The sequence below is a fragment of the Antrostomus carolinensis genome, unplaced genomic scaffold (assembly GCF_000700745.2).
Source record: "Antrostomus carolinensis isolate BGI_N321 unplaced genomic scaffold, ASM70074v2 scaffold1406, whole genome shotgun sequence".
NCBI lineage: Eukaryota > Metazoa > Chordata > Aves > Caprimulgiformes > Caprimulgidae > Antrostomus > Antrostomus carolinensis.
Genome location: NW_010319587.1, coordinates 55,909 through 75,235, shown reverse-complemented (window position 1 = coordinate 75,235; position 19,327 = coordinate 55,909). Strand labels below are relative to the sequence as shown.

At 37.2% G+C, this 19,327-nt stretch overlaps 1 protein-coding gene across 4 annotated transcripts in view; it reads right to left on the bottom strand.

Annotated features, from left to right (window-relative positions):
• The window catches only part of CNOT4 (CCR4-NOT transcription complex subunit 4), a 43,771-nt gene that overhangs the window by 7,092 nt on the left and 17,352 nt on the right, over nucleotides 1–19,327 (bottom strand). For all 4 annotated transcript variants that reach the window (XM_010169268.1, XM_010169269.2, XM_010169270.1 and 1 more), the window contains exons 7-9: nucleotides 12,892–12,949; nucleotides 12,356–12,605; nucleotides 9,949–10,446 (exon numbers count right to left, since the gene is read on the bottom strand). In XM_010169268.1, coding sequence (XP_010167570.1) covers nucleotides 9,949–10,446; nucleotides 12,356–12,605; nucleotides 12,892–12,949 — 806 coding nt within the window. The remainder of the gene's footprint in view (nucleotides 1–9,948; nucleotides 10,447–12,355; nucleotides 12,606–12,891; nucleotides 12,950–19,327) is intronic.

The window sequence follows — 19,327 nt, the reverse complement described above, 5'->3', positions numbered from 1 at the left end:
GCTGAAAAGCAAGCAGCCCTGCAAATCTAGGTTGCAATTATTTATTTCTTTTTTTAAAAACCCATCAGTATGCCATGTGTTGATCAAGGCACACAACAGTGCTACAGAAAAGCTTCAAATAAGCAAAGGAAATTCAGAGGAAAACCATCATACAAGAGAAAAAACAAACTTAATGTCATATACCTGACTGCACAGAATAGTGACAAAAGAAGTGAAGAGACTATAAAGGTATATTCAGTCATAGGATGGCTACTGTAATGACCAACTTGTAAGACGGCCCTTGTGAAATCTTCAAGGACACTGTACAGCAACAGTTTTGAAGCCTTAGCAAGACAACCAGAATGACAATGTTGGGCCCAGGGAGTGGGAAAGGAAGGAAGAGGAAAGACTACAACAAAGAATTCATCAGGAGTCTTTCAACTTGTGTAGAAAAACATGGCCACCAGAAAAGCATACCCTTTGCAGTGACACCCCTGCTAGTCCCAGCCTGCACTTTGTGCTACCATTTTCACAGATACCACAATAGTCTGCATTTTCCATCAAACAGCCCATTACCTATTCTGAGAAGTGACTGGGGCTTCTCTATTTTAATCTCAAAATGACTGTACGCTATTAGTATTTCTGTTTTGCAAAAAGTTGTCCAGTATTTCTCTCTAAGGAGGGAAGAGGAGAGGATGACTTGCCGTGTCCTAAAATGAAGTTATGCCCATCAGATAAACTCAAAAGCCTTTAATATAAAGCTTATATACTTTACTATCAACAAAACGGTTATGATAAAAACTGTACCTGTGTCACTTTAATATGAATAATAAGCTTGCCTGCTCATGGAACTTTTAAAACCATGAGTAAAATTCCACTTAAACGGCTACAGTCTGAAGGATTTCACTCTCAGACTTCATTGATTCTGTGTATTTCTAGGAATCTCACAATGCTTAAACCAAACAAGGAAGTTTCACCCATTCACAAAGGCCTGAGAACATCACTGGCAGATTAAAGGTTGAATCTATCCACGTTTAAACAGTAGCACAGCTCACCAGGAATACAAGTAGCCACTTCATTTTAGGGAGATATCAAATGACAGGAGCACTCGATGATAAAACTGTTTGAAGGGAACATTTAAAAGCCTCACTGACATTCTCTACACGTGGGAAGCAACTTGGCAATCCACTAAAAGAGCCTTCTAAGTGTCATTCCACAGCACAGATTTCAAATGAAAGTCTTAACGGTTATGAGCTCTAAGAGCCGGGGAAACAAAAGAAGTGTACATACACACACACATACATACAGATACACACACTTACAAAATTGGTTTTGTTAGTCAAGAGACACCAGTCTGCCCTCGGCTTTAAAATAATACAAGTAACACAGCTTTTACCTTGATTCCACATTGATTTCCATGATTATATTAATTCCACATTTACTCAATTTAAAAGATAGCCATGCAAAGCAAAGCACTATTTTTCAATTTAAGATAAATCAAGTACAACTTAACATGGATAAATCAAGTACAACTTAACATGCCAGTAAGCCAAACTATGAAGTAGAAGATTGATTCCTAAAATAAACACTTCAAAGGGAAAAGCAAGTTTTTCAAAATAATTTTGCTTTTCGATGAAGATTGACAGTACAACTTCTAAGCTTTCTGTGACTAAGTAAGTGTTAAGAGTCAGAAAATTTAGTTTATTTTCAGGGGAAATTCCTTCTACAACATCAGTGAGGAGATAGCTTCTCTTAGATATTCAATAGGAAGATTCATATTTGCTTGTATATACAGTGTCAGAATTGTATTAGGTTTGAGAAAAGCAAATTTACATTAAGTATTCTGGAGAGTCCTTGTGATTGACTTATCATGGCTCAAGAGACCAAATCTAATACATAATTATAGCAGCCAGGCACTGAATTTTAAGCTATAAAAAAGGACCCCATAAGGAAACAGACAGTTCTTGACACTGATAATCTTAAATATTAACATAAACCTAAACTGAGTGCAAAGATTTAAGATACTGAAATGAAGGAAATAGACACCCAAATCCTACATACAGAATAGTTTGATTAAAAAGCTCAGAAAGACATGCAACTCCATTCATCTGAGAAAACAAAGTTAATTTTAACTTAAGTATACCTGCTGCTTACTCTTCAATCCTGGATCAGGGTTCAATCTCACCAGGTTACCTTATCTGTCAATAAAACAACCCCCCAAACTTGACCTCAAATGACAATCCCATGTGTACAAGTGCACTTGTGGGCACATGCATAGATGTATGCATAAATAAAAGCAAAATATATGGATTTTGCCCTATGGCCAATGCAAGAACTAGAACTGGCAAAGAAAAGTCAGATCTTCAAAGCTGTATCAACAATTGGCAAGAGCCTATCTAGTATTGAAGGTTTCAGATTCCCTGAGTACCCAATCAATCCTCTGACCAAGGCTGAGAGATCAGCGTTAGCACAGCGAATGCATACTCTGAGAAACGACAAATGAATTTTTAATTTTTCTACATCTGTAACAATTAAGGCTGATGTAACTTGTAGATACTCCAATCATTCTGCAGGAAGATTAGATAAACTGTAAAAAAGCTGAGAAGAAAAACCAAACCTTTCATGACATGGAATTCATTCTGATTACTAAATGCTGTCTTCCAATAGAGGTGACTCACTTTTTAAATCCAAGGGGTTTTTAAAAATAATTTCTTTGGGAACAAGCTGAAGTTCAAACGAGGTTGTGATGAAGAAGGAACCAAGAGATGGCAAGGATGGAGAAGATCAGGTATATATTCCACCCTCTTCTGTCAAATGTGATTTGGTATTGCTGGGAGGAGAAACACTTATTGTAAAGCTGCTCTTTCAATTGCTGTTATCCCTTCAGGAAATTTCATTTACACTCCTCCCCCAGTTCAATTTTGAAAAAGATTACATTTGCCCTTTCTCAATGGTTCTTCAAGTTGGTGCATTTCAAAATGTGTTTACACTGAAAACCTACGAACTATCTGTGCTTTTTGATAAAATTCAGTCATAACTGGTATTTTATGAGATGGATTTGACTCAGAAGGAGCTGAAGTTTCAGGTCCATGCCCAAGGCAAAGCCTCTTGTTAGACACTGCTACTAACAGGTGGAACTGTCAAGTGTAGTAATTTCCTGTCTTTAAAGGGAAAATGCCATGTTTTTAACATTACTAAGCAAATCACATCTTTTAACTCACGCTAATGGTCTACTGTATATTTTGAAATGCCACTTTGTATTTTAGAAAAGCACCCAAGAGAACACAGCACCCTGAGGTTAAGCATCTGCCTGCTGGAAGAGGGAGACAGATGCTACACCAGTCAACAGAACTGCCTCTTGTGCTACCGCAGAGCTGTCCCAAGATCTTATGAGTTACCTGTGGAAGGAAACAGCCTTTCTAACTTTTGTTTAACCAGCCGTAAAGAGGAAGGGAAAAGTTCTTGTTCTGTAATCAATAAATGCAGTCTTCCATCCCTAAAACACATGCAAAGGCCCAACATTTAGTGCAGCTGAAGTTCATTTGATGACACTACTACAGACACGAACAGTCAGGAAATTTCATGTGAAGTACCTCCCACGTGCATGTTTCTCCCTGTTTCTGAGGAAGAGTTACCCAAAAAGCTGTCAAGGCTGATGGTCCAGAATGCAAATTGGGTCAGCCACTCAGGCCACATTTCAGCAAACACCACGTTTATTTCAAGTCTAGCAGCGTTAATGTGATTAGTCATTCCTCTGACAAATTGCAGCCAAAAGAAGTTAGAGGATTTTTTTTTTTTTACACTTTTTTCTTTATATTTTTTAATCACATTTTCTTCTTCCAAAATAAAATTACACTTAAAAATAGGCATCTTGCTACTCAAAAAAGCAGGATGCCTGTCTTCCACTGCTATCCATAACAATCTTACAATCAAAGATTTTAAGAAATTTGTAAGAGCTTAAAACCAAGCTCCCAGAGATGATGGCACAGATATTTATATATCAAGCTTTATTTGGAACCGTATCTCCTATACAATCACAAGAAAAAATTCCACAGGGTTTTAAAAACAGTTGCAATATTAGCACTGAAAAGGCACTAAGAGAGAAGGGTGGGTGTGTGCAGTAAGATTTTGGAACAGATGGACAAGTAGCAGGATTTAACGGACAGGTGCTGTGGATGAAGTTCTCTCATAGGTCGTGACAAGATTACACTAAGGAAGACAGGCTTTAGTAGTAAATGTAGAATGTGCATGGGAATTAAGGGACAAGACACCAGAGGTAGGACAAGGAATAGCCATAGCAGATTTCAAACACTGACTTCAATCTTGATACTGATTTAATATTTTGTAAATTAACCCAAAATCCCACTTCCATTTACTTTACTTTAAACCTAGCAGCACCACCTTGGGTGCATTAAAACCAAAAACCACCCTTTCAATCATTGCATCCAAATAAAGAGATGTGAGGCAGCAACGTTTAAATCACATTGCCTGTTGCTAGGGTATGGGATTAAATGCGTTTTGTGCACAGCATTTGCAGAATTTTAAGGTTTACAACATGCTGAATTAAACAGCTGTACCACACAGGCCAGACTGTCTTTTAAAAAGGCACAGTAGCAGGAGCAGAACCCCCTCAAAACCCTATACCAAATTGTTATCCTGAGATCACAGAAGAGTGTCAGCTGCTGTGAAGCAAATTCAATTTTTCTGGTTCCAAGACTGTCTAAAACAAGCCATGTTTTTATTTGTTCAAGAGACAGAATCAACTATTAAGAATCAACACAGAGAGAGGAGACCAAGTCAAAAGGACAAAGGTCAAATAAGAAAAGTGTGCCTTAAATGGAAGTGAGATTATGTTTGAGAAAACAGTAAGTCAGACAAGGACTCTTAGTATTAAAGGCAGAGCATATCAATGCTAATTCTGATACCTCACCTTTCTCTGTGGTCTAAATAAAGTCTTTAATTAAACAATACGATCATAGACAACACAGAGGGATCCTCCCTTGTTTTACTAAAATGTTGTCCAAAAGGTAGCATTAAGCAAGAAAGGATTTGTTCTTCAAGAAAAGTTCAATAGCTGGGGGCACGGATGCCAGAAAATTTAAAGTGGGAGAAGATATGACACCATAAGTTGTTCATATATGGAAGAGCCCAGGACTTAAAATAAGTGGGAAGAAGTTGGACCTTCTTAATATAACCTTCATTGCTTTGCCCTCCCTGCTACCAGCTATTGCTTCACAACAGCCTAAATGTGCACACTAATCAGTGTCTTGATAAGGAATGCAACACCACTACCACAAAGACTGCTGGATGGCACCCACCCTTAATAGAACTGCTACCTAGTTATAGTCTCAATCTCATCTTTAAATATACATAATTTCATCAGTTAGGAAGTGCATATTCAAGAGATTTAAGCCACAACATCAAAACAAGATGGTCTTGAAAGAACAAAAATTTGGTTTGTCAATTATATTCAACTACAAAGATTTGCAACACTCAAGCCCACTGTTTTGAAGTTTCAGGAACAGTTCACAGAAGTCTACTGCAATCCCCACATCAATAAGCTTCATGGCTAAAATAACTTGATGGATTTTACAGTGGTTATCTTCAAGAACAACAAGCAAAACTTTTTTCTTCCCCTACTCTAAACAGGGTTTAATTCTTCATGCTTCTTATCTGTCTCTGTGTATACTTGACTATTTCCTCTGTCTTAGATTTCTAATATATTCATGATATACATATATTGACTGTCTGTGTTCAAGAAGCATTTGGACAATGCTCTGAGATGGATGGTTTAGGTTTTTTACTGCCCTGTGTGGAGTCAGAAGGTAGACTCAATAACCCTTGTGGGTCCCTTCCAACTCAAGGGGTTTCAATGATTTATGTGGTAAGAATATATACACAATATTGTGTAGCATTAACCTTGGAAGAGTTCAAATTTCAAAGTATCTCATAATTATTGAATTGATAAGTTCTTACAATTAAGTTTTTTCTCATTTGTAATTATGTTCAGGATAATCAGGAAATTCATAAATGAAATAAGAGCCAGTGTTTCAAAATGTCAAGTACTTTATCTTGCATAAAACTGACAGGAAATGTGGACTAACCTTTTTCAAATTTTCCCTCATACTTTTAACTGTGTGAATTTGTTCTTATACTTTTTCCATGTAATAAAATCAAACACTACCAACCACTCAGTGGACTCAAGAAATAAAACTATATATTACTATTTTCCCTTTATTAATATGCATGCATCTGATTTTATGAGCATCTGTCTCAAAACACACTGTTAATCCAAGACCTACTTTACTCTATGATCCAATATTAGAGCTATTATTCTAGACCACACCACCAGGCAGTAGGGTAACAAAGATGACAGCACATTAGCTATCAAATTACGGAGCGTTTCCTGTTATCCTACAGAAAGATAAAAATAAAGGCACCCATCCACCCACACTGCCGTCAGTAGATCCTTCCTTTGTCATTATCTGCAGAATAAGGATAGCTACTGTCCTATATTCACAGGATAGCTTTCACACAATCTAGGGTAAGATTGCTTTTAGCAACCATCATGCTGTCCATGAATAAGTCACTGAACTTTCCTCCTGAAGCACAGTTACTCAGTTATAATTACACAGTAAACCATCGAATCCATCCCACACCAGAGAACAGCAACAAGCCTAAACTGTGAAAACATGTAACATCTGCTACGGTTTGCAAAAATCATATGGTAGGAGGAGAAAAAAAATGCTAGTTTGAGAATTAGTCAGTCAAAAAGTTCATTTAAATATGGGTTGGGGACAAATATATGCCTGATGAATATGACGAATTTCAACTACATGCATAATAAAATTATGAAGTCAATTATGTGACATTTCACTCGAAACTGCAGAATGAGTTTAATAAATACTACTTCCTCTGAGAAACGGGCTACCAAAATACATATAGAAATTATTTTGAAATGAGAGTTTAAAAAAACCCAACCAACCAAACAAAAAGCAGGTAGTGCCTCTGTCCCTCCATTTAAATCTGGTGCACTTCACAAAACAGCCCTGTCTGGAGCTGTGGGGTTATGAATACAGCACAGCTCTGATTCCTGACTAAACAAAAGGTAGCTTCAGAAAAGCAGAATCAGTTTTAAAAAAAAAAAAAAAAAGCTATTTCTTCATACAAGCTTACAAACCACAAATACACCTAGTGAAATAAAATAAAATTGGATTCAGAAAGCCTAGAAAATAGTATACTGACTTCATATGAAGTTGTAAAAGCTTTTAGATCTGCTTGTTTTCACATAAACGAAATAGAAAAGTTGGAAAGGGTTGACTAAATAGAGCAGGCAAATGCACAGAATGACTTGTCCAGTATTATCTGCTTTAGGAATTTATAGTCCTATAAAAAATTGTGATCAAAGACTTTAAGAAACATGCAACTTCAACAGCAGTTGATGGTCTCTGATAGAAGACAGAACGTGAAGTTTCACCTACACTAGGTTTCTTTTGCTGTTACATCGGAAACAGCCGACATTTTCTCAGACACCCTAATACAGACTAAGAAAAGAGTTAACAAAAAGGAGCTCTAGGTGTACTGCAGCTGATCTCTCTATACTGCTAAAGGGCTGTTATGATATGCACCACCTTTCTAACAGGTCAGCTGGAGCCTGTTACAAAACACTGTAATAAAGTCCCATTGACATGATTTCTCTGTACCTGCACAAACTCCACTTTCCTCCTCCAACTCCACCAGATAACTGTATCTGTAAATCAAATGAGGAAACTGGAAAAGTTCTATAATCATATACCTACTACTGATAGACTAAATGCAAACACAAAGAACAAGAATTATTCTTTCAAAAAGAATATAAAAGGAATTTGTTGAGACCTGTACCCTAGATACGGATTTGAAGAGACAGAATAATCAATACACTGGAAACTATTAACTCAGCACACAAAAAAAAGAGGTATGAGGGCATCTCCTGACTTTCAAATTATTTGTACTTCCGAAGCAGTTAGATCACTAAAGAAAACCTCAGGCATTAAATATCATACAAATAATACCAATCCATAACCCAGCAAACAAAACCAGAACTATCTGAGACTTCAGCTGATTTCTGACAGAAAAAGAAGTAATCTGTGTTTGTGCAAATGATTCTTTTTTCAAGATATATCAGAGCTGACAGAGATCAGCTGAGAAGTGTTTGCACTGCAGCAACTGCTGCTATCTAACTGTCAGCCAGGCAACTAACAATGTTTTCTATAACAAGAGATTAAGACCAACTCAGAGGAACTTTCCTCAGAGACTACAGCAGATGTTTATTTTCTGTTTTTAGCACTGTATGTGCCAAAAATATTTTGAGATTAATTGGTTCTAGCAGTTGCATACAAAAAAGGATACACTTAAACATCAACTCTGTCGTCTTAAAATATATGAAGGAAGTACATGGCATGGGCTGCACATCAACCACCACCACACAACTGGTTCTTCAGGAGTCGTACCAAGGACCTATGAATCTTCTACAAACACAAAGAGGTCCACTTTCAAACTGCCAAAAGCAACTGAAGTAATGCAGCTTAAAGAATATTTTCACATAGAATCAACCCGTACTACGAACAGACCTTTTCCAACACTGAAGGATTTTCTGGTCCCCCTAGTCTAGGAAATAGTCTTGTTACTGGCCCCTTGAACTGGCAATTTTTAGAACTGAGTGGTAAAGTCGAAACCAGATGTCTTGCAATGTTCTGGAAGTTTTATGTAGTTTAGGGAAAAAGGGAGCAACAATTTGCAGTGCTATGGACACCACATTTTTGACTGGAGTTTAAAAACTTTGCTGCTGCCAATATAAAGAGTTTTGATCTACTTGCATTTGTAGTCTGGACCAAGTGTTTATACTGTGAATGAACCTAAGGACCCTACAGCAGTACTGTCACTTCAACAAGCCTTCAAAGATGACAAAGTACAGGGGAGTAACAAACAAAATTAGCTCTTGTACTAGAGCATCGAAAACACACTGACTTTTTCTAGGTCATTTTCTTACAGTATAGCTAGTAATTCTCAAAACCCACAGAAAGAAAGTAACACTGGCAACATCACAAGAAGCAGTTTTCTCCATCTCAAGGCTACAAAGAGCTTACAGAGACTTTCTACCTGTGGTTCATTGTATACTTTATTTTTTGTTCCCCGTTAGGAAAAGAGAAACTGTTTGGGCCAGGCTGTATCAGAAGCACAGAAGGACTTCAAACTCCAGAAGTGAATTTTTAATCAAGACCATTATTGTTACAATTAGCTCCTCAGTTGTAACGTTTGCTGCAAGAGCCTATCAATCCATTCAGGGCAGCCTGAGCTGGCCTGACTGCACATTTATTTTCCTCCAGTATCACAGTCCTCACAATCAGGATGAATCCTCTCACACACATTGCAAGCATCCATTCACATTCAGTGAAAGATTAGCATAATATTAGGGCCATCTGAAGTAGAGATGAACAGCACTGAATGTTTTATTGTGCAGCCATTTGGTTATGCACAAGAGGGAACAACCCAGCCAAGACATCTGGCATAAATTACCATCTTCCCCCCACCCCAATTTTAAGAACTCTGGTCAGCACCTGCACACCAACACAGAAGTCGCAATGCGCTTCCAGGGCCTACTCTTAAGGAAAGCCAGTCTGGCAAGGCTGAAGAACCAAAATACCAATCTGCTTTGGCACAAAATTAAGCGGGCACAGAATACTCCACCTTCCTTATAAAGCTCAATATTACAAGGCTAAACATCCAGATGCATTGTTTTTTATTAAAAATTGAAAGGGCCTATTCCTCCCTCCTTCAAAACAATATTCCTCCCTCCTTTCATAAGCCTAGTATGACAGTCAAGAGATACCTCTTTACCACTTGTAGCTGGTTACTCCCTTTTCATGTCCTGGCTCAGAGAAGCTGAAAGCACGAAATAAGTCATATTCATGGCTGTCTTGATTCACCTACCTGATATAGGGATCCCTCCCAGACCTGTGCTGTGTTGTGGTGGGAGATTCAAGTCCAAGAAATTACTATTTGAGGTGGGATTTGCTGTGTGGTTCAAGTGCATGATGCTATTGCGTGGGAAGGCCATCCAAGGATAGCGAGCTGCTTGGCCTGGAAAACTGAAGGAGTTGTAAACTGCTCGATGCTGTTGAAACTGTGGGAACCTCTGTGGCATGACTGGAAAGGTGCTACTGAGAGAGTTGGCATTTGTGGGTGCAGCAGGATGCAGGAATCCAGAACCTGGCCCTTTGGCAGCTGTAGTGTGTGGGGTAGGGTTCTGAAGAGAGGTGGGTGAGAGGGAAGGTTGGTCTTGGACTGACAGTTCCTTCTCAATCAGGTCTGCTAAGGCTTTGCGGGTGATGTCAAAGGGGTCAAACCCTAAGTCGTCCTCTTGCTGTTTGGAGGAACCAAACCCAAAAGCCGCTTGCCAGTCTGTGGAGGAGGATACTGGTATAGTCTCTGTTGGAGAGGAGAGGAATAGCATTTAGAACAAGAATTAGTAAGTATTTATCCATACAAAAATTTCAGCTTCAGTGTATCTGAATCTATGTTGCTTAGCTATCTTTCGTATACTACTTCTTTATACATTCCCCAAAGACACATTATTCATCACCTTAGAATGCCATTTGCAGATCAAACTATCACAGATTTCTGCTTAAAGTGGAAGAACTTGCAAATCGTATTTTTTACTGCAGAATTGCTCTGTTCCTGAACTACAGAAAAGCCTTGTCAAATAAATATTTTCAGTAATAGCTCCAAGTAGAAAGAAACCAATGAACTCTTTCTTAGAAGCTTCATTACACTCATATTACTTGATGGAAGTGTGACCAAGCAGAGTTTAAGTAAGGTTGCTACTCAGTTCAGTATTTTGCTTTCAGTATTAATGCTCTGCTTCAGCTCTGCTGTGCAAGAAAGGTGGGAGGAGATGCTCCCTCTCAAAATGGAAATTTCTGTGCAGTGGTTAAAAAAAAAAAAACAACAAACAACAAAAAACAAACCCTCCCTCGCTGTCTGCCATCATGAAGCCAAATTCTTGAGCAGACACTTTCATAAAACAAAAGGAGATAAGGAACTGCATTACAAGATATTGTTAAAATATTTTGAGGCAGCATTGCTAGGAAAAAAGGGTTATCAGAATTTCCCTGCATTTTCAACTAGTACTTCATTTCATTTCATTTCAAAATACTGTTTATATTTCTTATACAGGTTCAGTGAATGCTGAGTCTAGTTTCACAGTATTTTTCCTCGAAATTGTGGCAATGCAAGCTGATGAGCACAAGGTAGTATTGCTCACAACATCAACTCCCTCTGCTGGTAGGGAACCTGGTCTACTGCTTTAAGAAGAAAATCTTGGAAAAGCAATCCAGCTCTATTTTCACTCTACAATCTATGGCAACAGATAAAAAGAGTTGCTAGACAAACTTGTCCTTTGTATTCTTATTTAAATAGCAGCCATACATTTTAGATTAATTATGAAACAAACAAGATCTCTACCACCTGGAAATTGTGTCGCACTGTTACTTAATCCGCACAAAAATGGTGCGTATGGCACCTTAGCAGCAGGTAATTTCCCTGGTAATAAATACTGCTTACAAAACCAGGATTATGACATCCAGATGTCAGATCATCATCAAAAGACAACTAATCACTAAGTAAACCTACTGTGTCCTAAAGTATCATTTACACTTTATTTATTGCTGATATTGTTTAATTTAATTTTCTAACAGCTCCCTCAGATTTGTAATTTGTGAGCTCTTAAATACTGTTAACCATTCCCAAGACTATATAAATCACCTAAAAAGATGTTTCATTCATACAAAGTGGTATTTTACAGGAAAGTACCTGGAAAATATAAGTATCTTTCAGTGGATGCAATTAACCATATTTTTATATTTTCTGAATGTATATAATACCACTTCAGAAAGAAAGATTAGGCACCTTTAGATAACTATGCAGGATACTAAAGAAAACTGAATTCCACAGCTTCTGATGTTAGAATTACAGATTATAACAGTATTACACCAACATATACTGGCACCATGTGTTTTCCCCCACTCTAAATAAAAACCTGTGACATTTAATATTAAGCATACATGTCACATCCTACTACTTAGACAGGCACGTTGCTAAGAAAAAACAAAATAAGCACTCTGATAATTTAGCTATGCAGTTGGAAAATTCTGTAAAGTTTCTTTTAGAGGAAAACCTTACATCAGTGCAATTCATTTGTAGTTCAGTGACAAATTTTAATCATTCATGAAGGAGCAAAAAGCAGTATGGAAAATGTCCTAGAGTTTTTGGTTCTACACAGTTTTAGTAATCAGTTGCAAAAGCAAGCAACACCCAGCCATGTAACCTGTTTACATACCTGATGTGAAGAGGCTCTGTGGTTCTGGTGCTGTGGGCCAGTCATTTGAAGTCTGTGGAGAGCTGGGGAATGGAGGAAGCCCACTAGGGATGGGGTTAGGGTGCCGAAAGTTGTCAGAGAAGAGCGACTGTGATTCTGTTACAGCCCCTTCAAAAGGGGACCGTGCACTGTGATTAGATGAACTGATGGGTATGACTGGATTGGGTTTTGTTAAACCAGGTGGTGGTGAAGGTGTGTCACTGTTTGTTATCTACAGGCAAGAGAGGAAGAGATAGAATTAGGACATGAGTGTTTCTATATAAAATATTCTTCACTAATACAGTTGCAAAATTTCTTCAAAACCATCGACTGCAATTAGGTTAGTTAATATATAGCTCAGTACAAGGTCAAACATAAAAGTCAACCTAGCAGTAGCATTTTTCAGTTTTGTTTAAAATTATTATACACTTCAGAAAGTACTTGCTTTTCCAACTACATGTTGCACCATGCCTTCAAACTTAATTCTTACTTTCACAACATTTATCTTTACATCTTACCTGCTGGGAGCTGTCACCATTTCCTATACTGAGGGAATCTGAAGGTTTGTCGATAGGGCTGCAAAAATGGGAGGGGAAAAGAGACAATAAGACACTCAAGTATTTAACACGCAAATCAACATTTGCTTTTGTAGTTGTAGAAAAGCCTTGAAATAAAGACAAAGCAAAATTAATTAGGAGGAATTAAGAAGGAAAAAAGTTCATTTATTATTTATGATTTTTTATTTTTATTTTTTAAATCATAAGCATTCCAATCATTTGCCATATACTGTAACACTTATTCCCACCACTCTCCATTCTGTTTGTTGACTGCCCTGTTAAGGAACAAAAGGAAAGTTTCAAGCATGTTCATAGTAACCCTATGTCATTCAAAAAACCAGGACTCTTGTACTATGGCAGTATTCCGTAGTAGTCAGTTCCATCTATGCTATTACTGAAGAGAAACTTGGGAACAGATTTGTTTTCCAAATACCCAAGTTGTCAATTCCCATACAAGTCCTAAATAAATCTGGGGAGAGATAAAAGATTAAATTAACTATTTAGTCCTGGTGGCAAGGTAAGCTTCCCACCAGCCTTCACACTTTAACTAGTAGAAATTAATTCTAAGGTAAGAAAACTGAGTTTTGAGATGACATAAGGGGAAAAATACAGGGAAAGACATAGCACAAAAACTGCCAACAAACAAAGAGAATAAAAGATAAGATACAGCAGAAAATCACCTCAGAAAGCTATTCAGTGGGAACTAACATGACTTGGCTGAAATGGCACATCTCAGGATTCAAGATTCTGACAGGCATTTGTGAGTTGCCTTAATTATACTAAATACCACACTAATGAAAAAGTATTAGCTCAAGTTCAGATTACAATCTCTGCTTTACAACTTCAAGGTACTTTCATTTTTATCTACCCATAAGAGAAGATGCACAAGTATCAGGCTGCACAGCCCAAAACACTGGTCCTACAAACAAGGACCAGAAGTAAGAACATGAATTGCAGTTCCATTAAGAGGCCAGAATGTGATGAAAGTCAAATTACATGCATAATGTGTTAGCACAAGACAAATATATATATATATATAATAATTTTAACTTGGTGCAGACTTCAGATTCTAGCTACACCTCATTTTCAAAAATCCCTTGCTACTGCAAAGTTTAAATATCATCCAGAGCCACGTATCAAGGTCAAAAATTCGTAAGATTGCTTCCCTCCATATTTGTTCTCCTCATCCCAGAATAACGAGAGTTGAAACCCAGTACAATTCTCAATTCTAAAGAAATAGTGTAAGAGTAATCCATCAATAAAAAAAAATGTGCAAAAAAACACTGATTAAGCTTGTATCGCAAAAAGATAACTGAAGCTGAAGTATTTATGACTATAAAAGAAAAATCAGAGGAATATACTTGCAAATGAGCATTACTCCAGCGAAGATTTACAAATACTTTCTACTCAGTGGCTGAATAGCATGAATAAAATTCTCCCATTTGGAACAAAATGCCTTGGGTTGTAATTTCTGAATACCTACAGCACAAAAGTTTGCTGTAGACTCTTCACTACACAGTAGTTCTGATTGTAGAGCTGATATTCCAGCCAAATTCTTTTCCCACATCTGCTGACAGAAAGTCACAATGCTGCAGTTTAAACACCTATGTGTAAGACAACTTTTAATGACAACGTTTAATTAAAGTGTTGAAAGTGTTTATTATAATACTTGAACCTACCTAATGAGTCTTTAATTGTAAGATAGGTTGCCAGCCCTCAGGAATGAACAAGATTAAAAGTTGGCTACAATATTTGTACCTACATTTAGTATATTCTTTTCAGGAAAGGTAAGAAGGAAGCTGCATGTTATTACTGAGATGCAACCACAGGATCTCTAATCACACCTCAATGGGACTGCTATTAAACCTACCAAGAAGGTATCGCTTTTAACAGCACTCACAATACTAATGCATTGATTCAATATTTATATAAAATTAAGATCAGCTACCTAGTCAGCAACATCACCACTTAAAATATTAGTGTTTACTTTGTTATTTTCCCATCCAACCTCTGAATGAGCCCAACCGATACTACCTAAGGGGGTCCATAAAAAACAAAACAGCATGACTACAGACTACCATCAGAACTGCAAGTGATGCTTATGATGGAAGAGGACACCAATTCTACTCAAGGAGAGCACCAAAAGACAAAAAGATGTTGGTTAGCAATGAGGAAGTTATTGCAAGCAGATGAATTACTTCCTCTGCACAAAGAAGCCTCAATTGAATCTGCTGCCGTGTTGTTCCTGTCACTGAGTGATAATCAGGGAACCCTTACCTCTGCAGTTGTGTTTCTGGAACACATCACTATAAAGAGATGACTGATATCCAGCCTTAACATGTAGCTTCCTTCTGTTGAAGCTTTTCCAAGTGACAAGCTTCTTGATGTACAGCAACCAGCGTGTTACTTTTGTGGAAGCTTCTGTATAGAAACTAAGAGCTCAGCTCTGGCTGGGACCACACAGCTATGTAAGATGTTGATCCCATTATTCTTTGGTTATTCTGTTCCCCTCAGCCCTTACCTGTACCATCACTTACTAACTTCACATTAGGGTTCTCCTCCACAATCTGCCAATCAGTCTTTTTGACATGGGCTAGGCTAAGTCCAGCTTTTTGTAACCTGATCAGGATTTGAATCCAGCTCTCCAACCAGAGAGAGAGACTGGAGAATCATTCCCTCCACACCAATCAGTGAGAGAGAAAGCGAGCTATCTGAAGTATAAAAGGCAGCACAATTACCCGAAATCTGAGTCTGCACCATCTGGAGTCATGTGTTCTGGGTCTGTGCCATTTTCTAATATAGGAGGCGTTTTCCTGTGTTCCATTGTTAAACCGTTGGCTGATTTACTTGAACTCTGTAATGATGGCCAGGCATCTTTGTTATTATTTAAGCTAAATATGATGCTACCCTAGAAAATAAAAAAAAAAAAAAAAAAAAAAAAAGTTCAAGTTATGAAGAAAGTGTTTTTAAAAAATGCACTGGGAAAATGAATCCTTGTGCCAGACAATCCATAAGAATAGATTTATCTGGATATTATTTCTCAGATTTTAAATGGTGTTGAATTAAAAAAAAAGAATTAGTGGGGTAGGGAGAGGAGAGGGAGAAAACTGGGGGAAATTCTGTTTTATTCACTGAATAGATAGCTGCTCTGCCAATGCTGAAGTCCAAACTTCTCCATTTGGGGAAGAGAATAAATAAATAAATCCAGCAACAGCTTCAAGTATCCAAACCTACACACACCTCATTTGAATTATTAGCTTTATCCCGTAAGTACTTTTAAGTCCTGTAAATTCCGACCCCCCAAATAAATGTTTTCTTTCCAGGCCCTATCAAGCCTGGTCCCAACAGACGAAGTTTGTGTTTTATGCCCACACAAAGGCCCATAACTTTACTAACAGACCATGAGACCATTCAGACCAACACACTGTTCATTCAAGTTACTTCTCCTTTCATTTCTAAAGCCATAAGTACTTCCCTTTTACAAAATTTAATTTGACCCCCCAAATAAATGTTTTCTTTCCAGGCCCTATCAAGCCTGGTCCCAACAGACGAAGTTTGTGTTTTATGCCCACACAAAGGCCCATAACTTTACTAACAGACCATGAGACCATTCAGACCAACACACTGTTCATTCAAGTTACTTCTCCTTTCATTTCTAAAGCCATAAGTACTTCCCTTTTACAAAATTTAATTTCAGAGTGCAGATCAGACCTGAAAGAAGTTCAAGAGAGGACTCAAAGCCCAGGTTTTGCTTAAATAAGTTACATTCTATACAAACTGAAGCAAGCTGAAATATCACCTATAACTGAATGAATTCAAAAACAGTCATCTGCTAACCTTGCAATTTTACCATAAAAGATTTGCCATTGTTCTCCAGTTCTTTTATATTTTCACCTTTTAATTTGCTTCAATTACGATGCTGCTTTTAGTGCCCAAGTTAAAAAAAAAATATTTATGTTCCTCCTTCATGAATATGTTCTTATTACATGGTCCAACATTTACTCTTCATCTCTAGGTCAATTTAGTAAGTTCACAGTCAGAATCTGGAAATTCTTATAGCTGCTTATAGCAACACAAGTGTTTCCTACTACTATTCAGATAAAATTGGTATTACTAGCTACTCTCAAATCTCAGTTAGTATTGTAAGATTTGCTATTCTGCCTCCATTTTTTCTCATATACCTATACAATATGTACACAGATGAGAGCCTTGACCCAACTTACATATCTCATCTCCGCTTTGTACACATTTGAAGTAAGTTAGAGATAGCAAGTTGATCAGATATCGAACATCAAGGAATGAAGACACATCATCATTAGTGCAGTGTCAGTCATTTAGTATTCTTACCCTTACAAAAATTAGCTTTAATCTAGATATAAGACCAATTAACAATCCATTAACAGATTTATTTTAAATATTAAAATTTATGTCTGCTGCAGTGCAAAGCCATCTCTATACAAAAAGTAACTTTAAAATGTCACAGTTAAAAGTTAGTTTTGCATCCGAGGTGAAAGGTAGAGAGAAAGAAACTGGTTTATGTTTTGGAGTGGGTTTTTGCGTATATGTGCATGTGTGCATGTGTTTAGTGGGGGTGTTTTGGTGAAGTTCAAAGCTGCAAGATGAGTACCCACATACACAAAGTGGCACTGGCAGATTTTAACATCTGCCTTCAGCAGCTAGAAAAAAGGTCTGCAAGTAGGATCTTTTCAATTAGAACACAATTGTGAAAAAGCATTCAGGCACAGTTTAAGAGTTTTCTACTACTGGATATTTATAATTAAACATCTATAACTTAGAACTCTACTTCTGTTCAATTCCAGAGTGAAACAGAAATCCTGCACTCCAGAAACCTAAGAACAACCACAAAACTGTCAGAGGCTCTGACAAACTGCCAGAAATATTAATATCATATCAATGAATAAGACAAAAATGAGAACCCAACTGGGTAGAAAGTTGCGATAACAACATTCACCAGCTCACAAGCTACATTTTGTACTGATGAGACAGGACACAAACCATTTCAAAATCCCAGCTGCAAGAAGAAATTAACTTTACAACCCAAAAGGTGCTGCATAGCCCTTAGCAAAGAAGAGAGTCTATGTTGTGATGATGCTGTTTAGCTGACAAGAGAAATCAACTCCAGACCACTTGTTGCCTTTAGAATAACATACCATTTTTTCCACAGGTGCCAAAATGTTAGCACCACAGACTGGCCAAGCTCCAATTCATAACTGCTTTCTGAAGGCTTAAGTTTGCTGCAGTTTCAGATAGAGCATTCTTTCCTCACTGGTATAATTTGTTTTGCTGGGATCAAATTAGGTTTCAAATTAAGATTAGTGCAGACTTTAAACATGAAAAATAAAAAAAAAAAATCAATACCCAAATGCAGGAAGTGCTGTATTTGCTTCACGCACTCAATCTACCTTCCAAGTCAGTGTTGAACCAGTACCCAAAAAATAAGAAGTGGCACAGTCCTCAAGAAAAGATATAACTGCAGGTCCAGACCACTCACAGTCAAAGAGCACATGACACTTCCTCCAGAAGTTTCCAGAAGAAAAGAATCCCAGTACACCAGCTGCGATACCAGTTCTCAGAATTATATTCTGCTTATTCAAGCTCCATTGGCAATATTTTAGATACAGTACCCACTTTCTTGCTTAAACTGTTGTGCAATGATGCTGCTAGTGGCAAATTATTGTCTAAAAAAATCAGTAGAGGATAAACTGGCACACAATACAAACTCTGATTACAAGGCCAAGGTGTGTACAAAGTGCAATTTAACTTTTACATTCCACTCTGTCCATCTTATTATGAAAATCCTCCAAAAATGAGTGGGGGAAATTCTTAACAGCTTTTCTTTCTTTATCCTAAATATGACATTTGAGTGGATAATTCACATAAGGACTGATGATCTTCGGTTTTCATTTATCTTTGTATGGCTATGCACTCACATGGACAGAAATCTTTTCATAACTTACTGAACAAACTACTTCAACAGAATATTATTTTAACAAGCACTAATAAGTGATATCTGCAATTACAACATAGTGAAAAAGATATCATTTAAGTTTACTAGATGAAAGCAAGAAGTCTTTTATTCACATCTTGGGAATTCTTACTCACACAAAAGAAACAGATTTTCCTTTCAATTTCCAAGGTCTTTACAACTAATGTGTGTATACCTACTACAAATCACGATGTAAAAAAAACAAACAAACAACAAAAAAAAACCAAACAAAAAACCACACAATAAAAAACACATATCAAGACTATAAGACATCTCAGTTGCAGGAGTACAGACTACATTCATTGTAACACCATATCAAGAAAGCTGACATCTGGTCTTTAATAAATACTATGTTTACACAAATACAAAATACAAAGTCTTCTTTCAGAA